Raw genomic sequence first — 26,886 nt, 5'->3', positions numbered from 1 at the left:
TACCAGTGACAGGGATCTTTTGTGACATGAACACCAGAGGTTCCTGCTGCAGCTTGAATGTGGCCCCCTAAAGTTCACATGTCAGGAACTTGATTTCCAGTGCAACATTGCTGAGAGGTGGGGTGACTTAAAGATATGGAGGTGCTGACTTCTTGAACAAGTTAATGCCATTAACACATGGATGAACTAGTTACCCAGTCTCAGGTATCCTATTATGATGAATCCACACAGCCCCTTTCCTTTGACGTGGCCGGTTTATAGGTCACTCAAAGAAAATGCTAAGTAAAAAAGTCATAAATACTTAAACAAGCCACACATCTACCAGGCCTCTGAAGCGTTCTCCACTAAGCCCTATAACACAGGCCTGATTGTTACAGTCCAGCTTCAAATAGCCATGCTGGGGTATGCTTCCCATCACTCAGACAGATTCAATCACCGGTCTACATTTCTTACAATAGTCATCTAAGGCAGCAGTTCTCAACCCGTGGGTCTTGACCCCTCTGGGCGGGGGGTGGAGGGAACCAAATGAGCCTTTCACGGGGGTCACTTAAGACTGCTGGATAACACAGATACTTACTTTATGTTTCATAACCATAGAAAAATTACAGTTAAGAAGTAGCAATGAAACATTTTATGGTTGGGGGGGGTCACCACAACATGACTCTATTAAACTGTATTAAATGGTCACAACGTAAGGAAAGCTGAGGATCACTCATCAATCCACTTGGCAGCTGTCAAGCAGCTATGTGGCAGCCATAGAGCTGGATGCTGGGAGCACAGAACTTTTAAAAACCGCTATGTCCCTGTTCTCACAGGGTTAAATAAATAACAGACAGAACATGGAATTTATGTCCCTAACATGGTGCTATCTACCACGATATAATGTGGCCAGGAAGCCCTCAGTGGAGCCCTGTGGGTGCCTGCCCATGTTCTTAGCACTCCAAAACTGGGATGGAGGTGGGCGGTCCTTGGACTTTCCACAGGTCAGGGAACCCTGATTGCTCTTCAAGCTGATGAGGGAGAGGGACTTGATCGGGGGAGGGGGAGGGAAATGGGAGGTGGTGGCGGGGAGGAGGCAGAAATCCTTAATAAATAAATAAATTTAAAAAAAAAAAAAAAATAAAACCCTGAATATTCAGTAAAAAAAATAAAAGTGATTTTCCTTAATTAAAAAAAAAATAAATAAATAAACCTTTTTTCTGTGTGACGTTCCAGCCTCAGGTATTTTGTTATAGGAAAAGAAAACAGACTCGAATGGAGGCAAACACTTTTTGTTTTGCTTTCAAGACACGATTTCTCTGTGTATCCCCGGCTGTCCTGGAACTCACTCTGTAGACCAGGCTGACCTCAAACTCACAGAGATCCACCTGCCTCTGCCTCCTGAGTGCTGGAATCAAAGACATGCACCACCACTACCTGGTAAAAGTAAAGTTAAAAATGTCTCCAGCTAAATCCAATGTGGGTGACTGTTAGGGTCAATAGCTACCTCAGGTTTTTAATAAATAGTGGTGTTAAAGGTTCTAAATACAGGGTTAGATACACAGAACGAATGAGATTAAATGATGATAGGGTGAGTTGCTGGAGTCCAAATCTACATATAATCTTACAGGTCTTAAGAGATTCCCATTGGGTATATGTGCTGTATGCTCCGGAGTTGACCTTAGCAAAGGTTTTAGCAAACACACGCTGAAAAGCTTGTTGTGATGCCTTATAATGACATAATACAGAGTAAATGGAGAACCTGTTTGCTTTATCCTTAATCTGTGTAAGTATGTGCATACATGTCTGTATGCATGCTAGGAGTGTGTTACAGGAGCACACGTGTATGGAGGCTGGAGGTGGAGATGCCCACCTTCCTGTTGTTCTTCATATCCTTGAGTCATGGCACCTGTCTCTCTCCTCTCTCTCTCCTCTCTCTCTCTCTCTCTCTCTCTCTCTCTCTCTCTCTCTCTCTCTCTTTCTCTCTCTCTTTCTCTCTCCTGAACCAAGAGCTCATGGAGATGGGCTAGTCTACCAAGCCACCTAGTTCCTGGAATGTTCTGTGTTCTTAGAGCCAGAATGACAGGGGGCCGCCACATCCGCCCAGCATTTAAGTGAGTTTAAGGCTCCAAACGCTGGTCCTCAGGCTAGCATGGCAAGTGCCTTATCCCCAGAGCCATCTCCCCAGCTCCAATACTTCTAATAATAGCAACCTCAAACCTCTTTACGCTGCAGTTTGGTCGAAATGCATTCTGGGTACTCTTCCTAAGCGACACACACCTACACTTCTTGGAAGGAATCAGGAACTTGGGCTACAGAATAGTGTTCACGAGTTCTTCTCTGTAATTTGCTTATGCCTCATCCTTCCTGCCTCATTTACACCTCCACATAAAACCTTCCTTGTTCTAGCAAAACAGTGCTCCCCCCCCCAATAACTTTTTTCTACAGTCTTGCTGTTTTTTTGTTCATCCCCTGCATTCCAGTTTTTCCCTGTCCAAAGCTTTCCTGGGAGCAATGCAGGTGAGTTTGCATCTGGGCCAGGAAGGCAAAGCCTCCCGGTTCTTCCTTCAGCACCCAGGACAGCATGCTGGTCCACCCTTCTGAACTTCATTACTGAATTGCAATATCCTCAGGGAAGGAGATGGCTACTGTCATCCCTGTGTGAGGTGCCACAGACTCCCAGATGAGCCATGCTATAGAGGAAATCATTTTTTTTTCCATCTCCGAATCTTTGTTAGATGCTTTTGGGAGTTCCATGGGAAACCTGTCATCTCTTGTCAGCAAGCCGCTAGAAAGATCCATTCTCATCTATACCATAAAATGGCGTTTAGACTTTTAACTTCTTTTCTTTAACTTATTTAAAGAAATTTCCATCATGCTCTTTCAGGCAGAGCTCCCGTAGGACAACCACTTCTAATACCCTGCCACAGAAGGCTGCACAGGCTGCCTTTATGGAACTGAACAAAGTCCTGGCAGCGAAATCACAGTCAGACAAAGGCGGTGCTGCCCCTCGCAGGCACTAAATAGCCTCTTTCCAAAAGAATGCCATTTTAAACAAAGCTTCCAAAACTTAATTAACTATAAATAAAGGGTCCAGGGTGGAGGGGGGTGCGGTGAACATTGCCTAAATTATAACACATTCTTAAAACTGCGGGTTAATTATGATTAAGGACATATGAAGTCAAAAATTGGTTAACTTAATGTAAGAGAGAAAAATAGAGTGAGTTTGGAACTTTGATTTCATAACAGATCTTACCGCCTGGAATTCTAAATTATGCCCATTTCAAATTTCCACTAAATTAAGAATAACAGCCCAGAAGCATATCAACATAATCGCCTATGTTTCTCAAAGGTATTGGAATAAACATACATTTTTCTTTTCCACATAGAGTGTTAGAGTTATGTCTCTTGAGTCAGAAATGTACATACATATAGAGCAAAAGCTAAAATGGTGTTTCAGTCTGTTTCATAACTTAGTAAAATATATCAGACGCTCACAGCAACTGACCCACAAGGGAGATGGCTGGTGGGGGTGGACATCCGCTTGCAGGCAAAGATGCTCTGCACAGAAGACCAGACCATCTGGTCCATGAAGCCTTCAGGTCCTCAGCAGTCACTGAAGAGACAGAGGCTGCAGGGAGTGGACTCCTGAGCCTGTCTCCACACCAGCCTCTACCCTTCACACCCTCAAGTACCATTCACAGAAGCAGCAGGGAAAGCCACCTTGAGGAACTCTTTTCCCCCAGGGATAGATTTCACAACCAAAGTAATCAGTCAGGAATGCAGCCCAGGGGGCAACCTCCAGGATCCTTTTATTCCACAGCAGCCCCAGGCCCTGCTATGCTCTGCCCACTGCCTGGAATACCTGATTCCTGGAACTCAGGAAAGAGAGACAGTCTGGCATCATTGGCCGCAGCACCAGTGTGGACAAGAGCAGGTCCTGTCTGGCTGATGTATTTGCAAAGGGAAGAGGGCCACAGAAGCCCTTTGGAGTCTGCTTGGCACATGGAAACACAGAGCGCTTCCCAAGCCACCTCCCTCCAGCAGCCTCCTTGGCGAGACCGACACCCAGCATGCAGAGTCCTTCTTACCCGCATGCTGTGGCGCTTGAAGACATTGTGCCGGTGGAGAGGTGGGGTGTGCAGCGAGTTACCAGGAGATGGGTACTCCATAGGGCTGGTAAGTGTAGGAGAGCTGGCACACAGACCCTCAGGGACCTATTCATGAGAAGCAAAGAAGCACAAGGCACAGGAACAAGGCAAGAGGGTAGACAATTAGCTGCTACGAACAGGAGCACAAAAAAAGGACGAACGTGAACCATGGGAATGAAGACTTGCTCTACCGTGGCGAATAAAGGATGGGGTGTGCTATTTTCCTGGCTCTGATGAAGAGGTGTGGCAGAGCAATGTGGCCTCTCATCTGCCAGACACTCCTCCTGCACAGTGCTCTTCACACGGGAGGATGCTCACAGCCAACTCATCTTCTGAGACCAGGGGTGGGGCCTCAGGACCCTTTGTAAAGGGTTTGTTTCATAGTTGTGACATAGGTTATGATAAGTCTGTAGATAAATGAATGCACACGTGTATGCGCGCGCGCACGCGCACACACACACACACACACACACACACACACACACACACACGTGGTTAGCCTTCAATGTCCTAGGGATGTGTGGTTCCAGGATGTACCATAGATATGGAATCCCTTCGTATAATGGTGTTATATTTGTCTATCTACAGCTGTCCTCCGATGTAATGTAGAGCACTCTAGATTACTTGATATTTAATACTATAGAAAGGTTATGTGAATGGCACACTATAGTGTTTAGGGAACAATGACAAAAAAAATCTGTACCTATTTCATGCAGATATGGGCTTTGTTCTTTCTTTTTTTTCACATTTTCCATTATTGGTTGGTTGATCCCACAGGGTCAAAACCCAGAAGTGTGTGTGTGAGTGTGTGAGTGTGTGTGTGTGTGTGTGTGTGTGTGTGTGAGAATATGTCTTCTCTTTGTGTATATGCATGTGCTCATATATTTGAATTATGTATGGAGGCCCTGGATTGATGTCAGGAATCATCCTTAATCACTATTCCACCTTATTCACTAAGGCATGGTCAAACTCAGAGCTTATCTCAAAACCCTCCAGTTTGCTCTGGGAATTCCGCATCTCTGCCTTCTAAGACTTTCGGAATTGCAGACAGTCGCCCGCCATGTTCACCTGACATTTATTCGGGCTCCGAGGCTTCAGACTCCAACCCTCATGCCTTCCCCAGCAAGTGCTTTAACCACAAAGCCACCATTCCAGTATAACAATAATTGCTTTAAATGTTTCCTTAATACTTTGTGTGTGTGTGTGTGTGCACGCGCATGTGTGCCATCACATGTGTACCATATAATGATTGTGGAGGTCAGAGGACAATTCTGGACATTGGATTTCTCCTTCCACCATGTTGGTTCTGGGGACCAAACTCAGGTCATCAGGTTTGGCAGCAGTGCCTTTACCCTCTGAACCATCTCACCAGCTCATATATATATGGCATGTTGTCACCTCCTACAAGACATGTCCATTCTCGGTTGGGCTTGTTTTTAACCCAGGGCCATCTCCCTGACAAGGAAAGCATGGTTGGGGGCTCACTCCTCCTGTGTGGAGCATCAGCCGAGCTAACATTGATACTTGTTCCTTGGGATGCTCTGTTTTGAAGCCACAACTCTGTGCTAGGGAAGGTAGGGATAGGAAAGGCAGGAAGCTGTGCCGTATCTCACCCAGATGCAAGAGAGTGACACAGGGCAGGGATACATGAGTCACACGCTACAGCCTTGGGTAGATTCAAGGCTGGCAGTGATGGATACAGACAGCTTAGATGGGCCCCCGCTCTCTTTTCACTGGCCACCTAGGTCCTGTCCAGAGCCTCTGCACAGAATCATGGGAGACACTCAAGTTTATGGGACATCACCCATCCCCAGCACCCTGGAATTCCTTCTCAGAAGGCTCTGTTCAGGGTAAGAGGTCAGGGAAGCCAGGGAGACAGGAAGGCAGCTGCAGGCAGGCACAGGAAGCAGCAGACACTGCAGATGGCTGGACTGGGCTGCAGGCAGAACTTCTGGAAAAACTGAATTTCTGTTCTTTTGATATCAGTTGAAATTCTCTCTTGGCTACCAAGAAAGAGCCAACCCAGGCATCTCCATCCCCTAAGCAGGTGTTTGCTGCTGCACCCCAAACGTGTAGGCATGGGATTTCAGGAAGGACCTTGAGGAGGGTGGGGTGCAAAGCTCCCCACCGTCTAGTTACACATTTACCTGGAACTGCAGCTTAGGGGCAAGCAGGTTGGTCTGCGGAGGGGGTCTATACTTGGGCCGGCTAGGCTAGAAAGAGAACACAGGGCAATGTCAGTCTGACTCTCGGCTTCAGCCAAAAGGATACACCAAAGCAACCATCAGGCCAGAGGCAGCTCTCTCTGTTTACCACGGAAAGATGAGAAGAGAACTACCCTTGGATTCACTTTGCAGCCATACATTGAGCATTAGTTACTTGGCTAGTGGTAGGCAGGAAAGAGGACAGCACATGCAGGAGAGACTACGAGAAAGGGTCTTGAACCAGACTGGGTGTTGATATGGGCTCATCCTTTGTGCCCATTCCCAACTGCGCCTGTTTGTATACTGGCATCTTACCTCCCAGTGTGACAGTGTTATAAGGCGCTGTCTTTGAGGGAGGAGTAGGTTTGGGTGAGGTCATCCCATGATGGGATTCATGTACTAGAGACTATGAGATTCCTTCTCATTTTTTCTCATCTTCCCTGACAAGTGAGGCTACGGCAAGAAGAAGACCCTCTGAGAGCTAGGAAAGGACACTGTGACCGTTAATATTGATAGTCAGTTTGACAGGTCTAGAATCCCCAAAAAGACAAGACTCTGGGTATGTCTTCTGGGGGTGGGGTTCTATATTAAATTAACTGAGAGAAGATTCACTCTAGACATAGGGACATCATTCTGTGGGCTGGGATCTTGGACCACATAAAAAGGCAGTTACCTCAGAGGCAGCATCCACCTCTCTGCTTCCTGACAGCAACTGTCATGTGACCTCAGACTGCCATGCCTTCCCTACTATTATAGACTCTAATCTCAAATGTAAAGTCCAAATAATCCCTTCCTTCTTTAGACTATTTTCGCTGGATGCCTCACCACAGCGATGAGGAAAACAGCAACCACAGACCCTCCCCAGAGACTAAGGCTGTGGACTTCCAAGTTCCTGATTCTGGGAGGGATGGATGTGTGTTATTCAAATCATTCTGCCTGTGGCATTCTGCTTTGTCAGCTCTAGCTAATACAGGATTGGTTTCTGGAAATCCAAGCATCTGGTGGTGGCTGGTAGGGTCCTGGATCCTGAGTCCAGGCTATCACTACAGGCTTGGACATAGAGCCTGTATCTCAGGAGCTCAGGCGATTCCCCTTCCTTGTTATACTGGGCTCTTGATCTGCCACCCCAGAAGCACACAGGCTTCCACAGGGAGCTCTAAAGGACAGCTCTTGAGGGCTGGAGAGATGGCTCAGTGGTTAAGAGCACTGCCTTCTCTTCGAAAGGTCCTGAGTTCAATTCCCACAACCACATGGTGGCTCACAACCATCTGTAATGAGATCTGGTGCCCTCTTCTGGCCTGAAGGCATGCTTGCAGGCAGAATACTGTATAGATAATAATAAAGAAAACATTTTAAAAAATGGTTAAGGATAGCTCTTGATTCAGCTTCCCCATGGGCTGTGTGCTTGACTCAGCTCTCTCTTGCTGGGACACCTGTGGATGGTTGGTGGGTGGGTCCAGAGCTGAAAGAGGAGTGTAGAGAAGCCAGCTCCTTGTGTTAGGAAAGGGCAGTTGGGCCCCAAAGGGCTCTGCTGTGGCTGCAGGAGTAATGAGACCCGGGCCTGACTTACCTTGGGTGGGGGTTCTTGAAAGGCAGTGGGCTCCAATATTTTGGGGGGTCTATAGCGAGCATTTCTTTCCTGCTCTATGGCGATGTCCTTCTCCATCTGATAAATGTCACTGTCAAGGAGTCCAGGCAGACAGAGAGAAACAGGGTCAAAGGGGACACACTGAAGCCAGTAGAGGCTTAAATGAGAACTACCAGATCCCACTTCCACCTACATGTTCCCCACTGAGAAGACTTGGGAGACCTCTCTGAGAGAGATTAGGATATGGATCTTGAGTTTACCCTTGCACCAAGGTTTGAGAGGATCACGTGAATGGACAATGGATAGAAATCCTTACAGAGCCAGCCCAACAGGTGGTAGAAGCTGGCCACAGAGCGACCTTCCCCACCTCCAGCCTTCCTGCATCTGCTATTGACAACAAGCTCTGTGGATATTTCCAACGTCCCATCTGAATTTATGACCCGGGCCTGGATTCGCCATGGTGTTAGATACTCCCCGTCTCCCTCTGTAGCACACTCTGGGGCTGCAGTTCTCTCAGCTATCATGAAGCCCTGCCTTTCTCTCCTAGTGAAGTGCTTCTCATCCCAGAGACCCTTAGAATCACTGCATGATCTTCAAGTCCATGTGCTCAAAGGAACACTAAGTATTACATATTGTCAAATGTATACCATGTTACCACATGTGCCTTCCAATTTACACACACACACACACACACACACGCACACACACACTGTGTCCATATGTGTCCATAGCCTACTATGTATTTTATCCATCAAATGATTCTGTAAATTCACTAATATTTTGTGCAAGGCTCTCAGAGCTTGACCCAAGACTGGGGAGTGCTAATTGGACCCTTTTCGAACCTGGAGGAAGGCCCACCATGCTGTGCCTGAAGGAGGCATCTGAGCTCTTCTAGGCTCTGAGTCTCTTCAAGGAGTGGGAGTGTCTACCCGGAGACAGGCAATGACCAAGACTCTCTGTGGTTCTCAAGACCCCACCTTTTCCCACCCCAGACCTTCTGTCTTTTCACATTATATCTTTCAATTAATTTGGCTTTCTAAGTCTTCCTTGGGAAGGACCCACAGCTGGTGCAGAACTATTCAGGAGCATCATGGAGGGAGGAGGCAGCAGACAGGTGTTCTAAGATTACAGTTTCACAGATCGTGTTAGAGACTTTATGGCACAAACAAATGCAGGCTCATTCTCACCTGGGCATTCTTAAGTCTCTCCCTTCGGCCTCCCATCAGACTTTTAAATAAAAATATTTGTGCTGAGAATGATCTTGACCTTACTGTCTATACCTTACAAGTGTTGGGATTATAAGCACGTGCTGCCTTGGCTGTGGCTTATTTTCTTACCCTCAGATAAAATCATTTGAGTTGGGAGTGTAGTTCAGTGGTAGAATACTTGCATAACATTCGCCAAACACTGGGCTTGAACCCAATATACACCCACTCATACACACACACACACACACACACACACACACACACACACACACACGCACACACAGTGTTTGCTACATTATCTAAGATCACTAATCAAGCTTCCCTATGACAAAGGTCAGCAAATGGTGGCCACAAGCTAAGCCTGCCCTCCTACCTATTTTTGCATGGTCTCAAATTAATAATGGCCACCATGTTTTTTTCATGATTGAATTTTGTAAAATTTTGTATTGCCAAGTTTGGGTGTATGCAGATGTAATTTTATCAGAGACAGCCAGCTTCTTCCTCGAGCAGTGCTTCTGACTGCAATGGTAGAGACAAGTGGTTGCAACAGAGACTTTCACAGACTGCAAAGCCCCAAATATTTACTATCTGGGTCCTTAACAGAAGTGTGCTGATCCCCACCCTAAAGGAAACCAAAACAAGTTGGGCCACTCATGAGTTGCAAGCAGAAACCCTGAACCTCTAAGAAGAGGGGAACCCTGAACCCCCAAGATAGATGACATCCCCCCACTAGTAACTCCCTGGCACTGGAGAAACAGCAGCTGGGCACTAAGAAGCCAAGCCTTAGGCCACTGATGCCCAAACAAAACAGGCAGGCAACTCCTGGGGCACAGTCTTAATCACAGGTCTCTCATGACTGGGAAGGAATATGGAGTGGAGGGGAGGACAAGAAAGGTCATGGTCACGAGCAGTCTGCTCCATGACCACGCTGGCCTCATCTCTGAGCTTGCATGGGGCAGTGAACTTGGTCTCAACTTTCTGTCCTCCAACACTTTCTGGTACCCACTACACTTCTATTAAAAGAGAGGGCACCTACCCTGCAGTGATCAGGAGGGCATTCTAGTATGAGTTCCATTCTACCTGTCACCACTAGGGGGTCAAGTCACCAGCTTTAACCTGAATTCTCCTGGCTGACAAGGGGGAACAAGGGCGCCCACTGCACAAGGCTGGAGGCCACAGCCCCATGTAACATTGAAGGGCAGAAAGCCTCAGCCTCCACCCATAGCTCCACACCCTCTGCTCACCTGAGACTGCACACGAGCTCCGTGAAGCGGGGCCGGTCGCTGGGGTCATAGTCCCAGCAGCGGGTCATGAGCGTGTAAAGGACAGGTGGACAGAGGTCGGGCTTGGGCAGCCTGTCCCCTTTCTCCAGCACCCCGATGACATCCTTGTTTTCAAGCCAGAAGAAAGGCTGCTTCCCAAAGCTGAGGATCTCCCACATACACACAGCTGAGAGCAGAGGGGGACGGCTCAGAGGAGGGGTCAGCTTGCCCTCCCCAGGGATAACTGCAGCCATTGCGATTGGTCCCCACTGGAGGAGAAGCATTCTCCTCTGAGGGCTTGTCCACCACAATGATCCACCCCAGACATCCATAGCCTATACTTGTAGTAAATGAACCATGGTCTACTCCCAAGAACCTTCCCCATGGAGTTACTAGGGTTCTGGGGATCCAGAGGAGGGCATATCTGGATTGTCAGAACTTTCTCATAGTGAAGTTATAAACTTAGTACAGACTCGTGTTGCCTGTGTGATCTTGGGCACACCCCGACTCAGCTGAGTCTTAATTTCCTCAGGGGGAAGATGGGAAAGACAATGAGTGTTCCAGAAACAGCGGCAGGGCCAGTGGATCTTACACAGTGCGCTGTGTCCATCAGACCCCGCAGGGCCTTCTCTCTCCTTGGACATCTTCATCAAAAGAAACTGGCCAGTTTTCTTTGAATATCCCTCGAAGCCTTTCCCACATAGTCCTTAGGCATGGCAGGTGTAGTACTTGCTTGCCACATGCGTTCACAAGGGAGATAAGCCCAGTTTGGCTCAACCAGGCCTCAGCCCTGTCTCTTCTGCTCTCCACTGACACTCTACCTTTGGGACTTCTCAGTGCCCCTGGGACCTGAGGGACACGTGTAAGACCTTCATTCCCTGCGCTGTCCTCCTGCCCAGATCACAGACAGGAGAATCATCACTTTTCTGGGTCCCCCCGAATCACCACTCACCGAACATCCAGACGTCACTGGCGGTGGTGAAGCGGCGGAAGTTGATGGACTCGGGGGACATCCATTTGATGGGGAGACGGGTCACAGAGGCTTTGCATGGACAAAGGGGTTTGCAGGAATTATTTAAGGACAAAAGATCTGAAATTGAATTCCTGCTCTCCCGAGACCACTAACCTAGGCTGCCTGAACCTCAGGCTTCCTTGCTCTGGGATTCTGAATTCTACGAACCATCCTGGTACCTGGGAAGCTCTCACCTTTGTAATAGTCCTCATCCTCGATGTACCGGGAGAGCCCAAAGTCCCCCAGCTTCACACACTCAGGGGAGGCCACCAGGATGTTCCGGACAGCAATATCCCTAAAAGAAGGATTGAAGATTAGCATGAGGCACTGCCTTGAGACCCTGGTACAAGCGAGGAGAACCAGGCATCTGCCAGAAGGAACATCTCAGCAGGTTTCAGACAGGAAAAGAAACATAACTCCTGAAACTCCTAGGCGTCTGGCTCTACTTGAGGAGTGCCTGTTGACACCGGCCACTTTAGAGTCACTACCAACCCCAAAGGTCCCACTTGCTTCTCACAGGCCATGCCACTTCCTGCTGCTTCTGCTACAGAAAAGATGCTTTTTTAAAACACCCAACTTCAGCTAAATAAAGGAAATGACGCTATGAGCACACAGCCTCGCCCCGGGCCGTGTGCATCTCACATTTGACCTTCCTGCTTTGGAACGTGAGTTTTTCAAAGGGAAACATTCTTATTTCTCTTGACCATGGCTTTCTGCTATGTTCTAGAACACAGGCTGGTACCGAGTGGATGCTCCACGGGACTCACTGGAGGCACGAGGGAATGTTTGTTTGGATCTCCTACATGGCCTGACACAGGCTCAGACTCAAAGTCACACAGGCCTTGACGGTGGCATGCCGAACACCTTGGGGTGTTGGGCCTCCTTGGGGGCTCACAGTATCAAGAGAATCAGAATGAAGGCAGGTGGTGAGTCGGGAGGAGCCAACTACAGTCATAGTTCAAGCGGCTGGGGGGTGGAGGGGGTGGGGGTATTCTGGAATGAGGGTGGAGAGTGACAGACTCTCTGATGTTCCAGACACTCCTCCAGCCCCCTTCCTTCTTCCTAAGCCATGTGTCACCCAGTGGGAGAAGGGGAGGAGATGGAGCTCTGGGCAAGAGGACAGTCATCCCTCGGCCCTCGCCAGAAGACACAAAGCTCCGGTGGGATCCTAGGGTGGGTGAGGAAATGTTCCATGGAGACTACCCAGGTGCTGAGGGCTGAGAGTATGCTCGGTTGCAGGCACAGGCCATGCTGTCTCTTGTGGTCCCTACCTGTGTACACAGTTGATGCTCTCCAGATAGGCCATGGCTTTGCACACTTGTAGAGAGTACAGGACCAGAGTGGGTACCTTCAGGGAGTTCTTATTTCGCTCCAGGTAGTGGCCCAGCTGCAGGAAGGGAGACCTGGCATCAGAACCACTCATTCTACCGCAGCATGGCACCAAGGCACCGGGCTGCCAGGAGCCACTGATCCCTCCTTTCCATTAGGGGGCAAAGGTAAAGGTGGCAAAACGTTTTGGCAATTTCCTCTACCTAGCAGCTAAATATGGAAGGCGGGAAGCTGTGACGATGTCTCCCGTGCCCTGCTCGACTGCAGCCCGGTTGTCACATGGGGTTCCTCCTCCGGCCCCTGAGCTCACCTCCCCATAAGGATACAGTTCCATGATAATCCACGTGGGCTCCTCTTCAATGATGCCCATGAGCTTCACGATGTGAGGATGGTCAAGTTTCTTCATGATCACTGCATGGGGCAAGGGGAGGTAGAGCAGGTCAAAGGTCATACAGATAGTGTTTTGGTTTTCCTTCCTTGGTGCTGAGGATCAAACAGGGCCTCATGTATACCAGGCAAGGGTTCTACCACTGAGCTACACACCCGTCCCTGCCATACGAGAGAAAGGCAGTTTCCTGCCCCAGCTGCAAAGTATGCACCAAGAATTCTCTTATGATCAGGAGGGGAGGTGGGTTCCCATTACTGTTCACACCCTCTCCTTCCCAGCCTCCAGGGCCCCTCATCCTTGAGGGCTGGAGCATCTCAGGGGCCCCTCCCCAGGGGACGCCTACCTGCCTCGCTCATGAACTTCTCCTTGTTGTCCTGGGTACAGTCTTTCTTGCAGGTCTTGACGGCCACATTAATTTTTTCTCCTTTCTGCAATAGGAGCATATGGTCAAGGGCTCTGCCACGTTTAGAGTGAGTGTCCTTTCCCTATCCACAGCATGACCGATGCGGCACTGGCTACCACCCTAGGGAAGGCAGATGGTGTAGCCCTTCCATGGCACCTCATCCCTGCCTACCCCACACCCCATTTTTGTATCTTTGCTCAAGCGCTCCTCCTCTTTCCCTTCCTTCTGGGTCATTCCGTGTTAGAGCTAGGAAGGGCTTCAGAGACCAGAAAGCTCAGTCCCTGTGTACAGATGAGGATACACAGTCACGTGATCTGTCGAAGGCCAGCAGGTATACGACAGAACACACAGGGGCTCCTTCAGAAAAAAGCAGGGCCTCCTTCTCTGTCCTTACTGTTGGCTTTCAACCATACTGCTCCCCTTGGGCTCTGCCTTCTCCAGCCTGCCGAAGTATAACCACATAGGCAAGGCTCACCCAGGCTTCAGTGACCTGGACACCAAGTCCTGCTGGAGCCACGCAGGCCCTGATTTAACTGCATCTTACACTATTTCCCCTTCTGCATTCTCCCATCAGCCTCAGAGCCCACTGTGTTTCCACCCCTAGGATGCTGCTTCCCAATCTTGGGAATGACTCTTCACTCCCTGAGTGCTCCAGATACAGTCCTGGGCCATGTGGATGAGGTCCCACTGTGTATCAGACAGAGGTGAAAGAGGACCCACTGTGCTTCAGCTGTGAATGAGGACCCGCTGTGCGTCAGCTGTGAATGAGGACCCACTGTGCGTCAGCTGTGAATGAGGACCCACTGTGTGTCAGCTGTGAATGAGGACCCACTGTGTGTCAGCTGTGAATGAGGACCCACTGTGTGTCGGCTGTGAATGAGGACCCACTGTGTGTCAGTCACCTTCAACCTCTCACCCAGCTCCTCTCTCACCCTTCAGACAGACAGATGAGGGATGCCAGGAAAGAGCCTGGGACTCACGTGATTTGTGTAGACCCCTTCATAGACCTCCCCAAAGAAGCCTTCACCAAGAATACGATTAAGAACCACATCTTCACGGGAAACACCATACTGTGGACCTGCATAGAGGGAGAAAATAGGGGTGGGGAATCCCAGAATCCTAAGTCCAGCTGGCCTCCCCAGGGAGAACCTGAGTGTGCAACAGCAAAGGTCTAAGGACTTGAATGGAAAATGACATCTAAATTGTCCCATTGTCTCAGATCCAGGGATATGTATCACCCTGCTCCCTGCTCCCTGGATTCACATTTTTAAGGCCCCCACTGAGCTACACAGGTCCACGTTAGGCTGATCTGCATAGAATCTCAGCTTTCAAACCAAGGGTCCCTAGGGTCTTCCCTGACAGAGCACAGGCAGATGAGGATGAAGGTTCATCCCAGAAGTCCTTGTGATGTCACCTCCTGGGGCCCCGACTATGGTCACAGTGGTGGTAGGGTAACCATCCTCTTTAAGAACCCTGAACCTACCTCCTGGCCTTCGCAGCGTCTCATCGGGAATCTCTGCATAGATGTCTGATTCTGTAACAACAGAAAGGGGCCCGGCCCATGGGCCCAGTGTTTTTACTGAGCACAGCCAGGAATTAAGCCAAGACTCCTACTTGGAAGCCAGGACAGGCAAAGGAATGAGTAAAGCTGGGCCATGCAGGAGAGGCCAGGCTCCTGTACCAGGAGTCAAGGAAGGCACCTCAGTTTGAAGCCATGCTCACTCTCTCTTTTGCCAGTTTCAAGTAATGCATTACCCCTTTGACCTTATTATGAACTTGATGTTTTCACCTCTCCCAAATCCATATGCTGCAGCCCTATCCTATGGTACGATGGCTGGCGTGGGTCTCTGGGAAGTGATGAGAGTTAGGTGATGTCATGAGGAGGGGACTCCTATTACAAATTAGTGTTCTTAGAAGAAGAAGTGCTAGAGTTTGCTCTCTCTACCATGTGACCACTCAGCAAGGAGGCACACACAGAAGAGAGACCCCACGAGACAGAATCTACAGAGGCCAGCCCTGCCAGCCCTCCAAAGCTGAGAGAAATAAATGACTGGTTTTAAGTCATTCAATCTATTGCATTATGTTTGTACCATGAGAGCTGACCAAGATCAACACAGTACTTTGGTAGGAACTATTCTGCTACGCAGTGGTGGCTCATGCCTTTCATACCAACACTCGGGAGGTAGAGGTGGGTGGATCTCTAAGTTCAAGGCCAGCTGCTAATGGTATTTTTAGCCATCATTGAGAAATGATTGGGAAGGTAGTTCCCTGTGACTTGCAGAGAAGGCTTGGTAACATCAGGAGAGGAAGCAGAGGCGATGAGGAAGCATGAGGAAGGGGCAGAGGCCAAGGTTACAGAGAGCATGCTTACCTATGCTACAACTCTCTGAGAGCTGGGACCGCCGAGCCTCCAGGTTTCTATAGTAGAAGAAGGTCAAAGGGCAGGTTGACCTCAGAGCCCTGCAATATTCCCCTCAGGCAGCCTCACTCTGCCTCCGTCCACCCACCCGGCTCTGGCTGGATCTGGAAAAGCAGCCGACCTGGCTGTCAGTGAGTTGGGAGTATAGCCCAGGACTCCAAAAAGCAAGAGTGGAAGGAAAGACAGAAGCTGACATCTCAAGACAGCATCAGGTGGAACAGGGACCATCCCTACGCTTGTGTACGGGGAAGGAGCACACAGCACACTGGAGTGCCGAGACTCCAGAGTTCTCTCAGGAACAAGGGAGGTGGGGCTTCACCACGCTCTTTCAGGGCTAACCTAGGGTCTGAGCTTAGGTCTCTACCCTGGCAACCCTCTCATACTCACAGCGTGGGGATCTGAGGCAGGCTGTTTCTTTTCTCACCATCTAGGAGAAAAATAGAGGAAGGGAGGCTTGGAACCAGGGACGTATGGGTCTGAATGGATGGCAGATGGGGTGCTGCTTCCAAGGCTGCCCATCAGCACCGTAGTGGAAACGACTTGGGCTGGAAGTAGAACCCTCCTTGTAAACTTCCTCCTGCCAGTATCACATGCTCCAGCCTTGCCCATTTCCTGAGCAGTCCCCAATCAGGGTCACGCAGAACATAACAGTCATAAGCTAGCCAAGGCTCCGATATGCCAGCAGCGGCTGACGCAGCGCCTCCAGAAGTTACTTCCGGCTGCTGGCCACAGAGAACTGACTCGGTAGCACCTCCCCACCCTCCCAAAATCTTTGCTTCCACTTAAAGGCCAACGCCTGCCCTTCCCTTCGCTGTCTTCTGCTGGGCTATTCTATGTCCAGAGAGAAACCTACCTTTCTTGGCATTCATGATAAGAGAGCCTTTGTGTTCTCCCTGCAGCCTGCAGTAGCCGTCTATGAGGTCAGCCATGTTTTCAGCCTCTGCCAGGGACGAGGTTTTGATGGACAGGGACTGTGGAGAAGAGGCCAGCCACCGGTGAGAAAGCAGAGCCTCCATTACAGTCCATCCCACAAGGAGGAAGAAGAGGTTACAGGATCTGACCCTACCTCAGTGGGATTCCGCCCACACCTTTCCGGAGTATTGTGTGTGCGTTGTTAGAGATAGCCACCAGGGGGCACACTGGCCATCCCTCCCGCTAACTACCCAGGGCTCTTAGCTGCAAAGCTAGTTCTGGGTCCCGCTTCTTTTGATCTCTGAGCAGGCAGCACAATGCCTTGTGTTTGGGGAGTGCTCAGTTTGTATGGGCAAAAACTAAGAAGTGGGAAGTGGGTAGGATTGGGGGCTCAACACAGGCTGGTGAATGGAGAGAGACGAGTGTTTGGTGGTCTGAGGTCTCTCCTGTATTTCTACCTACAAAAAACCCCCCAGGTTCCTCGGGTCTTGACGTCTAAACCATTGCTAATTTGTTAAATGTTCAACTTCTGCTGTGTTCCTTATTTTCACTCACCTCTACCTAAAGCCTTTTCTACTGCTTTCCTGATAAAGACATAAGTTTCTTATTTCCTTAAATCTTGTCACTATCATAGAACCTTGTTTGCATACTGGGTAGAGTTTTAGTTTGGTTTATACTGACTTCTTTATTAGGGGGTGGAGAAGAGAGGCCACCAAGTTGTCACTGTGTGAACATGGAGGTCAGAGGAAAAACCACACAAATCATGTCTCTCCTTCCACTATATGGGCTGGGGCCGGGGGATTGAACTTAAATTATTGGGCTTGGTGGTAGGTGCCTTTATCTTGCCAGGCAAGGGTACAGTTTTCTTAACAAGACCTTCAACAGAGAACCCCTAGTCCCTGTTGTACTCAGAGAGGCCAGATTGAATAAATTTCAACCACAGAACTCCCAGTTCCCCCAGAGAAGCTCACCTGGGGGGCGCCCTCGATGCCCAGTTGCAAGACCGCCTGGCCCTCTTCCAACGGGAGGCACCTGATGGACTTGATCTGCTTGAACTCAGCCAGGCAGGTAGGCTGTGAAAGAGGCAGGGAGAAACTGAAGGCCATTCAACCCCAGGATCTGACCAAGGGAACTGGTCAGGATGGGGGCGAGGAAGGACGAGGGGTGGGGAGTGGGCACTCTCTTTTGAGGATGGAGAGAATAAGCCTCGAAGGTCCCTCTCAGATGGCAGAAGAAGAGAGGGAGGTCCTCTTGTTATGCTCATGCGTCAAGTCAGCGGAAGAGCCGGAACTGGACCCAGGTCCCCAGGGAGTCCTGGGAGAGGCTCTGCCTTGTGCACTACAAGAATGGCAATGGCCTTCCTTTGCTCCTCACCCCACTTCCTGCAGCAGCGGCAACATGGCCAATAATGAACCATCTGGCACATGCTGCTAGCCCCAGATCCTCTCAACAAATCTACACCAAGGGCCTGGCCTTATTAAGACTCTGCCCTGAGCAATGGGGAATGGGGGAGAAGAGCTGATGGGGAGACTGGAGAGCGGGCAGGGAAGAGGAAAAGACCTCTGGGCTGGAGCTAGGTGAGACTTGCTCTCCGGCCCTCTCTACCTTTGTATCTTGACTTGTCAGCTGACGGATGCCTCTAGGGCCAATGACCAGGTCCACGGTAATGTTCCATCCTTGCTGGAATAATGGGAAAAAGGGGTCTGTTTCCTGTGCCACCCACCCATTTTCAGAAACTTAAAAAAAATCATATTAAGGTAGACTCAATACCACCATCTCTCCCTTCCCTCCATCTTAAATCCCACCATACAGTTCACCTCTTCCCATCACTTTTCTCTCCCTACCACTTTGCTCCCTCCCCCACATTGGCCCCATGGAGTCCTATCCCAGAGGCTTGGAGGTCAGGCAGCATGAGGTTAAGAAGAAAAGGCCATTACAATGAGCTCGCAGCGATAGGTCTCTTGGTCGATGTTAGCAAAGCCTGCCAGGGTATTGAAGAACTTCATGACGCATTCTTCCTCCCGGAGTGAGGCATACTGCTGGAAGGTCTGCTGGATCATCTTCCGGAACTGCTTCGGCTGGGAAGGGGTTGGGCAGTGCTGAGTCAGTTCAGGTTCCTGCCTTAGGACTTAGGGAGAGGCTGCCGTTGCTGCAGCACGGCTCGCAGGGTCCCCACCATGACAGAAGCCCCAGATGTGTTCCCTAAAGCCCACAACTGTCTCTACAGAAGTTTACCCTCACCCTGGGAGGGAAGGCAGGGGACATGGAATCTTATGACCCAGGTCATAAAATGAATCAAGCCTCCGAGGCAGTCTTGAGCCAGGTGTATCTCATCCTGATTCCTGGAGAGCCTACCACACACACACACACATCACCTGTCTTATGTCTGGTAGCCTAAGGCCATTGGTTCTCTACTGCCGTCACTAAGGCTCTTATCCCAGGACACACACTCAGCAGGGCTTACCAGGCTCCTTGCCCTCTGCTTCCCTCACCTTTAAGTTTTCCTGCATCTGCTTCGGGAAAAACAGGTCCAAACCCACTTCTTTTCTGAAAGAAGGAAAAACAGAAGCTGCGTTTGACAGACACACTGGACTTCTGGCCAACCAGAAGGAGTTAAGAAGGCTTTGGAGTCTAAGGAAGTGAGCTCTAGGGCCCTGGGCTAGAGAGGTGGACAGGTGGACAGGACAGCAGGAAACTGGGGGAAGGGTGGGGGAGGCCATGCCCAAAATGGAACTTACTCCAGGAGTTCAAAGTTGGACTTCTTGTCCAACGCATTGTGAGGCATGTCCTTGAAGAATCTCCTGTGGAGAGAGACAGAGATAGCCTGGAGAAGAAGGGCAGGTAGCTGGAGAGGGAAGCCCTCAGAGTAGGGCCTCCAGTGCCCATATGCTGGCCTGTAAGCAACTTTCTCTACCAGATATCGGGACCACAGGGGTGGAGGTGGGGGGAGGCAGATTCAAAGAGCAATAAAACCAGATATTTATGAAACTGTCAGGAAAGAGGAAACCAGCGAATTTCATTCCTGGGAGAGTCTAGCCTTTGCTTTGGGGCTTGGGTTTCACAGTTGTACAACCAAGAGAGAAAATAGCACTATCAGCATCAGTAGAGACAACCAAACCTTGGGCTCTGAGGGCAACGGCACTTGCCACCAAGCCTGAGGACACACGGGATAGAAGGAGAGAACTGACTCCAATAAGTTGGCCTCTTACCCCCACCACACACACGCATGTGTACATAGGAAATGCTAAAAGCCATAATTCACAGCAGCTTTCAGCCCAGGGACATCATCCCCCGATGTGGGTGTGTGTGTTTGCATCTCCATCTAGATAATTAACTGTCGTACATATAAAAGTTTAGAATTCACAAGAAAAAAATGAAAATAATAATTCTATTGCCAGGTACTGTAAAATATTTCCCATCTTTAAGCCATGCATCTATATCATAATAGACGCTATATGACTATATGAGGTAACGAGGACTATGCTATAAACAATAATGTGGAATATGATAGTATAAATTATAATAATAGCTTATTTGTAGCAATTGTGGTTTTAATGTGAGATGAAATAGACAGTGCCCCCAAGTACACCGGACTTCCTACACCATCAAGGTCACTGTGACTAGTAATCAATCATCAGCTCTTGTAGACACTGCCCTGCTCTTGGTCTTCTATTACAGTCCCTCAGGGTCCCTTTAGTGCAGATGGTCACAGGTACCTGGCGATCCTTCTGCACTAACACTGCGAGCAGACAGGTGTGTGGGAACATGAAACAGCGGCCCCAGCTCACTGGGACATAGACATGCTCTAGCTTAGCTTCCACTTTATTTATCTAGGATCTGTGTCTCCGTGTGTGCTGGCGCATGCATGCATGCCCTCTGCTGCCTGTGGAGGCCAGAATAGGGTGCCAGATGCCTTTGAACTAGAGTTCCAGGTCTTCGTGGGGGACTCGGTATGGGCGCAAATGGCTGAATTTCAGTTCTTTGATAGAACAGTAAGCACTCCCAACTCCTGAGACATTGCTCCAGACCCTACAGTGTTTCTTGGAAAATGTAACCAAGGCTGTGTAAAAACTCAGGACCCCACGTATTCCCATACCCTGGCTAAAGAAAGAACACTACACCATGAATCATAGGAGAAAATGCACCCCACCCCCAACGTCCAACATGGGTTGCTCAATCCTTACTTAGTAACTTGGAATATACTCTCAAACATACTATAAAGCCATAGAAATGGTTACCTCTTGAATATTAACAGTAATTTTAGAAAACGAAATGCATTGAAAACCTTCTGGATAGAATTGCCTCTTGCTGAGGCCATCCCAGGTTAAGTGAATTTCAGGTACTTTTAGGGAGCTTTTTTCCTTTCCATTCTGCATGTTCTTAGCATTCCATAGTAAATTAGCATTACTTGTTCACATGGAAAAAATTAAGGTAGTGAGTATCAAAGACCAGGGGCTATGTAAACCTCCCAAGGTCATGGTCTTGAGAGGAACTCTGCCCACCATTACCTATGGACTTCATGGATTGCCCTATTTCTTCCCCTTAGTGTTCTCCTGGGGCAATGAACACTAAGACCCACCCCTTTCTTAGATGTCAGATATCTGAAGAAAATGTTTTTCTATGAACTTCACCAAGCGGTCATTTACACTTCCCTCCCACCTTACACACACACACACACACACACACACACACACACACACACACACACACGGCCATTACATGCATTTGTTTTCACTGCTTGACATAGAAGAATAAAAGTGACACAGATTGAAAAAGAGTGAGGGGAACGAGCCCATGGTGAGAGAGGCTCAGTGTGGCAGGAGCCTCACACCGGCCATGTTTAAAATACCTAGGGTGGAATGGAGTAGAGAAGAAAATTAAAACTCTCTTATTTTTTTTTATTCAATCAAGAAAGGGCACATTTGACTGAGTATAGTGTGGCCAGGACAATTCACGATTGCCTGGGGAATACCACTGAATTCTAGTTAACAACAGTGGAATAAACCTCCATCCTACCTTCTTCCAAGCAGAGAGAAGAGGTAGAGAGTCTTAAACCATATCAAATGACGGGAAGCCAGGAAATAAAACAAAGAAATAAGGTTATACCTGGAATCTTAGCATGTAGCAGGAGGATTGAAAGTCTGAGGCTAGCCTGGACCATAGAGTGTGTTCTAGGTAAGGCTGGGGTACAGAGTGAGTCCTTGCCTCAAAACTAAACTAAACTAAACTAAACTAAAATAAAATAAACTAAAATAAAACCTGTAGTTGTGTTGTATATGCTTAATTAACCAAACAAATTCCTTGCCTGGGCCTAAGTGTCCTCAATGGAGGCAACTTGACACTACTCCCTCCCTCCCCCAGCCTGAAATACTTTCTATATCTGGAGGTGCTTTTGATTGCTGCACGTGGTGCTGACAGCATCTAGATATGTGTGCTACAGCTTGTACACATGGAGACCTCATCATGACAAGAAATCACCCAGCCCTAAGTGTCCCTAAATGAGCACTTAGAAAATGAAGAACCATGGCTCTTTCCCTCCCCCACTTCTCTCTTTGGGTTTGGATAGAGCAGTGCCTGGAAAGGGGGTGAGCCTATGTAAGGCAGGTCTGAAGGCTCAGAAATCACAGGATGACTGGGTAGCAGGAGGAGCTTCAACTATGAGATATAACGGGCCTGTCCAGGGTGACTCCACCCTCCACCTATGTGTCCCTGTGGTTAAGTTCTCTAAGGTCAATAGTGGAGGCTTTAAAAGTTTCCCAAGTTAGTGCTACCTGCTTCCCATCATGTTCCTAGAAAACCTCAGAGCAAGCCCTCCCAGGACTGTTCTAGATTGTGTGCCCGAGATAATGCACACACTGGCTTGCTTCACAGAGATGTGTTCTAACGGTACAGACATTGACTGTCAAGGAACCAACAAAGAGGATTTTAGTTCTATCCGAGATACCGTTGTGGTGGTTGGAATGAGAACGCCCCTATAGGCCCATATGTTTGAATACTTGGCCCCCAGTTGGTGGAACTGTTTGGGGAGAATTGGGAGGTGTGGTTTTGTTGGAGGAGGTACGTCACTGGGGGCAGGCTTTGAGGTTTCGAAAGACTCTCAACATTCCCAGTGTTGTATCTGCCTTGTGACTGTGGACCAAGATGTTTAAGTTCTCAGCTGTTCCTTCAGTCTGCCATCATGGACTTAGCTGTAAGCCCTCTGAAACTGTAAACTCAAATTAAATGCTTTATTTTATAAGTTGCCTTGATCATGGTGTTTCATCACAGAAGCAATTTTAAAAAAAACTAAGTCAAACTAAGTTGGTGCCAGGAGTGGAGTATTGTTATGACAGGCCCAGGTATGCTGTTTTCAAAGAAATGTGGAAGACTTTAGAACTTTGAACTAGGAAAGCAGTTTCATGCTTTAAGTGAAACTTCCCAGGCCATCCTAGTAGGAGCTTGGAAGACAATCGTGCTGAGAGCATTGTGGCCTAGGGAGGACCACCAGCACAAGAGATGTCGGAGGAGAACAATATTGGGGATGTAGCTAGAGACCACTCTTATGATAGCTTGACAAAAAAATAAGACCGCTTTCTTCCCTTGACCTAGGAATCTGCCTGAGGTTAAATTGAAAAGTATTGGATTAGTCTCCTTGGTAGAGGAGATTCCAAGATAGCCTAATATTGACTCTGTCATATGGTTATTAGTAAGTACTTGCATGCCGGTCTACAATGAAAAGGAGCAAGCATGACAAAAAGAAATACACACACATAGTTTAAAGAGAAAAAGAGGACTAGGAAATTTAATGTTGGAGTCGAGGCTTGTCCTAAAAGAGATAAGAAGAGGCCTGACATGAACCAAAATAAAGAGAGGATGCTCTCCAGCAAGACCCTACACAGTTCAGTGATGTAGGAAGGTCATCTGTCTATGTGTTACTTTCATTGGTTAATAAAGAAACTGCCTTGGTCTTTTGATAGGCCAGCCCTTAGGTGGGTGGAGTAGACAGATGGGAATTCTGGGAGGGAAGAAAGCAGAGTCAAGCAGATGCCATGACTCTCCTCTCTGAGATGGACGCTGGTTAGACTCATGCTGGTAAGCCACAGTCAAGTGGCAATACAGATATTAGAAATGGGTTAGATCAATATGTGATAGTTAGCCAATAAGGGACTGGAGATAATGGGCTAGGTAGTGTTTAAATGAATACAATTTGTGTGTTGTTATTTTGGGTGTTAAGCTAGCCGTGCAGAAGCCTGGTGGGACAAAAAGCAGGCCGGCTCGCCTCATCGCTACAGTTCAGCTTCCAACTCATAAAAAGAAAAGGTCAGAGGACTTTTCTGCTACTAAAAAGCAACAACAAAGAAAATCTTTTGCAAATGTGATTCAAGGAGCCAGGCTCTATCCACATGGCAAGTCGAACTTGGCAGTGATGTCACATGATCCTGGATCCAGAGTCACGGAGGATACATGTGTAAAGGGGCCATGGAATCTTCCTCCATGGTTAAGGAAAGCCACTGAGGTCAGGTGTGTCTCATGGGAGTTCCTGCATGGAGGCCACTGCATGAGGCTATGAAAGTGAAGACTGGATTGCTCTGGAGATCACAACATGTAGGAGATTTGAGAGCCATAAGACTCTCTTAGGGAAAGAGGAAATAAATACAGGGAGTGGAAACAACCCAAGAGAGCATGTTGTAGTCAGCAAATCTAGAGGGGTAAAGGCATCTAAGTCCTCTGACATTAGACACAGAGCAACAGGATTTGCAATTTTCCCTTCTAGTTTTCAGTCTTGCTTTGATCCAGTATTTTCTCACTGTGCCCTCTTTCCTTCCTTTTGGAATGGTAATGTATATTCAGTTCCATTATATGTCAGAAGTATATAATTGCTTTTTTATGTTATATGTGGTTACAGTTAAGAGAGTGCCTTGGGTCTCCAAAGACTCTGGACTTTTAAAACTGTGTTGAGACTGTGATAGATTATGGGGACTTTTGAAGTTAGAGTAAACGCGTTTTGCACTGTGGTGTGACCACAAGCCTAAGGGGACCAGGGAGAGGGGTGTGGGGTTTTGAATGAGAACGGTCCCCATGGGCTCATACGTTTGAATGGTCTCCAGTTGGAGGAACTGTTTGGGAAGGATTAGGAGCTGTGGCTTTGTTGGATGAGGTGTGTTGCTAGGGATGGGATTTGAGATTGCAAAGCATACAAAAAAACTAAGACACCAAGTCATTGAAGCTTTTCCTTGCCAGTGAACACAGAGCCAACCTCAAGTGAAGGGTCTGACAGATGTCACAGTTTAACCTGTGGGACAATGCATGAGCCAAGGGAAATGGCTAGAAAAGGCTTCAAGATGAAGAGACTCTTGGGCTGACTCATCATGGAGTCAGAGTGACCATTTCCTTAAACAGATGCTTCCTAGACCTGCTTTAAGATTCCCTCTGCAGAGAGGCAGGTAGCACCAACTCACGCAGTTTAAAGAACCCAAATATGGAAGCATTTACCTCCCCATCCCCGACTACCTTGTAATGTTAAAGTGTGAGAAGAGAAATACGCTCTGTGTTCTGCTGCACAGTGGGGTGACTGAAGCCAATAACGATTTAATATTTCAAAGGCAACAGGAGAGGATTTGAGGCATTCTGACCATAAAGAAATTATATATGTTGATGAATGCATACAATCCTTGTGTCAATCAAAAACAAAACTTAGAAATAGAGCCTTTCTCAGGCTGAAGAGGGGAATGAAAGAGTATGCCAGTCAGAGGGACGAACCCTCTGAAGAGACTGTCCTCCCAGAACAAGTATGGGTGGTCCCTTAAGGTCACCTGGAGGAACAGCCCTTGAGGGATGAATGAATGGGATTTGAGATTTGTGATGAAAGAGATGTGTACACAAAATACTTAAACAGTATTCTCAAGGAGTTTTGAACTGGGTGTGGTGGTGCACTATACCCCTGTTATCCCCGCACTCTGGAAGTAGAGGGATGAGGATCAGGAATTCAAGGTTGTCCTCAGATACTTAGTGAGTTTGAAGGTGACCTGAGCTACATAAGGCCCTGTGTCAAAAATGAAAAGTGAAAACATGAAGAAAGCCCAAACTAGAAAATGTTTTAGAACGTTTCAGAACGTGGTGAATAGGACAGCACTGAATTAGGAAAAGGAGGCTCAGATAACCCCAGTCTCCTGCCTTGAGTTTTCACGGCTCACTCCTTCCATCCTGACAGCCCTGTAAACTGGTCTTAGAATCACCACAGACAGAAGCATCTAACTCGACTGTGCTTCAGTCCAAACTGTGTTTCCAATGTTTGGAGCCATCATACATCATTCAGAGGTCCTGGAGGGCAGAGACCCTGCTTTCCCCAGGGACTCTCTGCTGAGATCCTTCTTTTTGGGTGGCTGTCGAGGAACACCCATCACTGAATGAAGCGGCACCTGCTTGGAGTGCTTCTAGTGCTGGCTGATTCTCCCCAGGCTGAGCCTGCAATTTTGAGAAGTGAACACTAGATGGCAGTAGTCTATGTGCAGATTTATGACAGATCCACCCTCAGTCCCCAGGACTAAAGAAAACAAAGACATGCAAAATCCACTTGGCACTAATAAAATGTTAACTTGCTATCAACATTTATAGGTTAACCACAAGGTCAGATTCTTTCTGAATCAAAGCAAGGTGAGTATTCTTTCTCTAATCCTAATCTTAACTCGTCAGTCACTACCTAAAAACTCCTGGGTGACACACACACTATGATTCTTTGGTTCAGAAAATTCTGTTGTTATGCTGGGTGTGGGAGGTACCCAGCACAAGAATAAGTATTCCTGGTAGCCTTGGGTCAAAGAAGATAAGTTATTTGGTATTTCTGACTAATTCTAGCAGACGGCCCATGAACTTCATATTTTAATTTGTAGTAGGATATTTACCCAATGTGAGGTATTTGGCATCTATAATAAATAAATAAATGTCAATTAGCTCTCATTTCAGTCATGTGGCAGTCTGAGAAAGGCAACGCCAGGATGGCAATAACAAGATGCGCGGTGGCCAGGGAGGGAGATGATGGCAATAACAAGATG

At 48.1% G+C, this 26,886-nt stretch overlaps 1 protein-coding gene across 2 annotated transcripts in view; it reads right to left on the bottom strand.

Moving 5' to 3' along the window:
- The window catches only part of Ptk2b (protein tyrosine kinase 2 beta), a 124,671-nt gene that overhangs the window by 6,592 nt on the left and 91,193 nt on the right, over window positions 1-26,886 (bottom strand). For both annotated transcript variants that reach the window (XM_013349262.2, XM_005355490.3), the window contains exons 6-24: window positions 19,594-19,656; window positions 19,348-19,402; window positions 18,793-18,933; window positions 18,461-18,535; window positions 17,827-17,928; window positions 16,797-16,914; window positions 16,331-16,370; window positions 15,896-15,942; window positions 15,008-15,058; window positions 14,505-14,602; window positions 13,465-13,549; window positions 13,044-13,144; window positions 12,676-12,791; window positions 11,599-11,699; window positions 11,345-11,434; window positions 10,375-10,579; window positions 7,905-8,013; window positions 6,278-6,343; window positions 4,071-4,196 (exon numbers count right to left, since the gene is read on the bottom strand). In XM_013349262.2, the coding sequence (XP_013204716.1) occupies window positions 4,071-4,196; window positions 6,278-6,343; window positions 7,905-8,013; window positions 10,375-10,579; window positions 11,345-11,434; window positions 11,599-11,699; window positions 12,676-12,791; window positions 13,044-13,144; window positions 13,465-13,549; window positions 14,505-14,602; window positions 15,008-15,058; window positions 15,896-15,942; window positions 16,331-16,370; window positions 16,797-16,914; window positions 17,827-17,928; window positions 18,461-18,535; window positions 18,793-18,933; window positions 19,348-19,402; window positions 19,594-19,656 (1,789 nt within the window). The remainder of the gene's footprint in view (window positions 1-4,070; window positions 4,197-6,277; window positions 6,344-7,904; window positions 8,014-10,374; window positions 10,580-11,344; window positions 11,435-11,598; window positions 11,700-12,675; window positions 12,792-13,043; window positions 13,145-13,464; window positions 13,550-14,504; window positions 14,603-15,007; window positions 15,059-15,895; window positions 15,943-16,330; window positions 16,371-16,796; window positions 16,915-17,826; window positions 17,929-18,460; window positions 18,536-18,792; window positions 18,934-19,347; window positions 19,403-19,593; window positions 19,657-26,886) is intronic.

Source organism: Microtus ochrogaster, chromosome 17, assembly GCF_000317375.1.
Source record: "Microtus ochrogaster isolate Prairie Vole_2 chromosome 17, MicOch1.0, whole genome shotgun sequence".
Taxonomy (NCBI): Eukaryota; Metazoa; Chordata; class Mammalia; order Rodentia; family Cricetidae; genus Microtus; species Microtus ochrogaster.
This window is presented reverse-complemented; position numbering and strand designations above follow the sequence as displayed.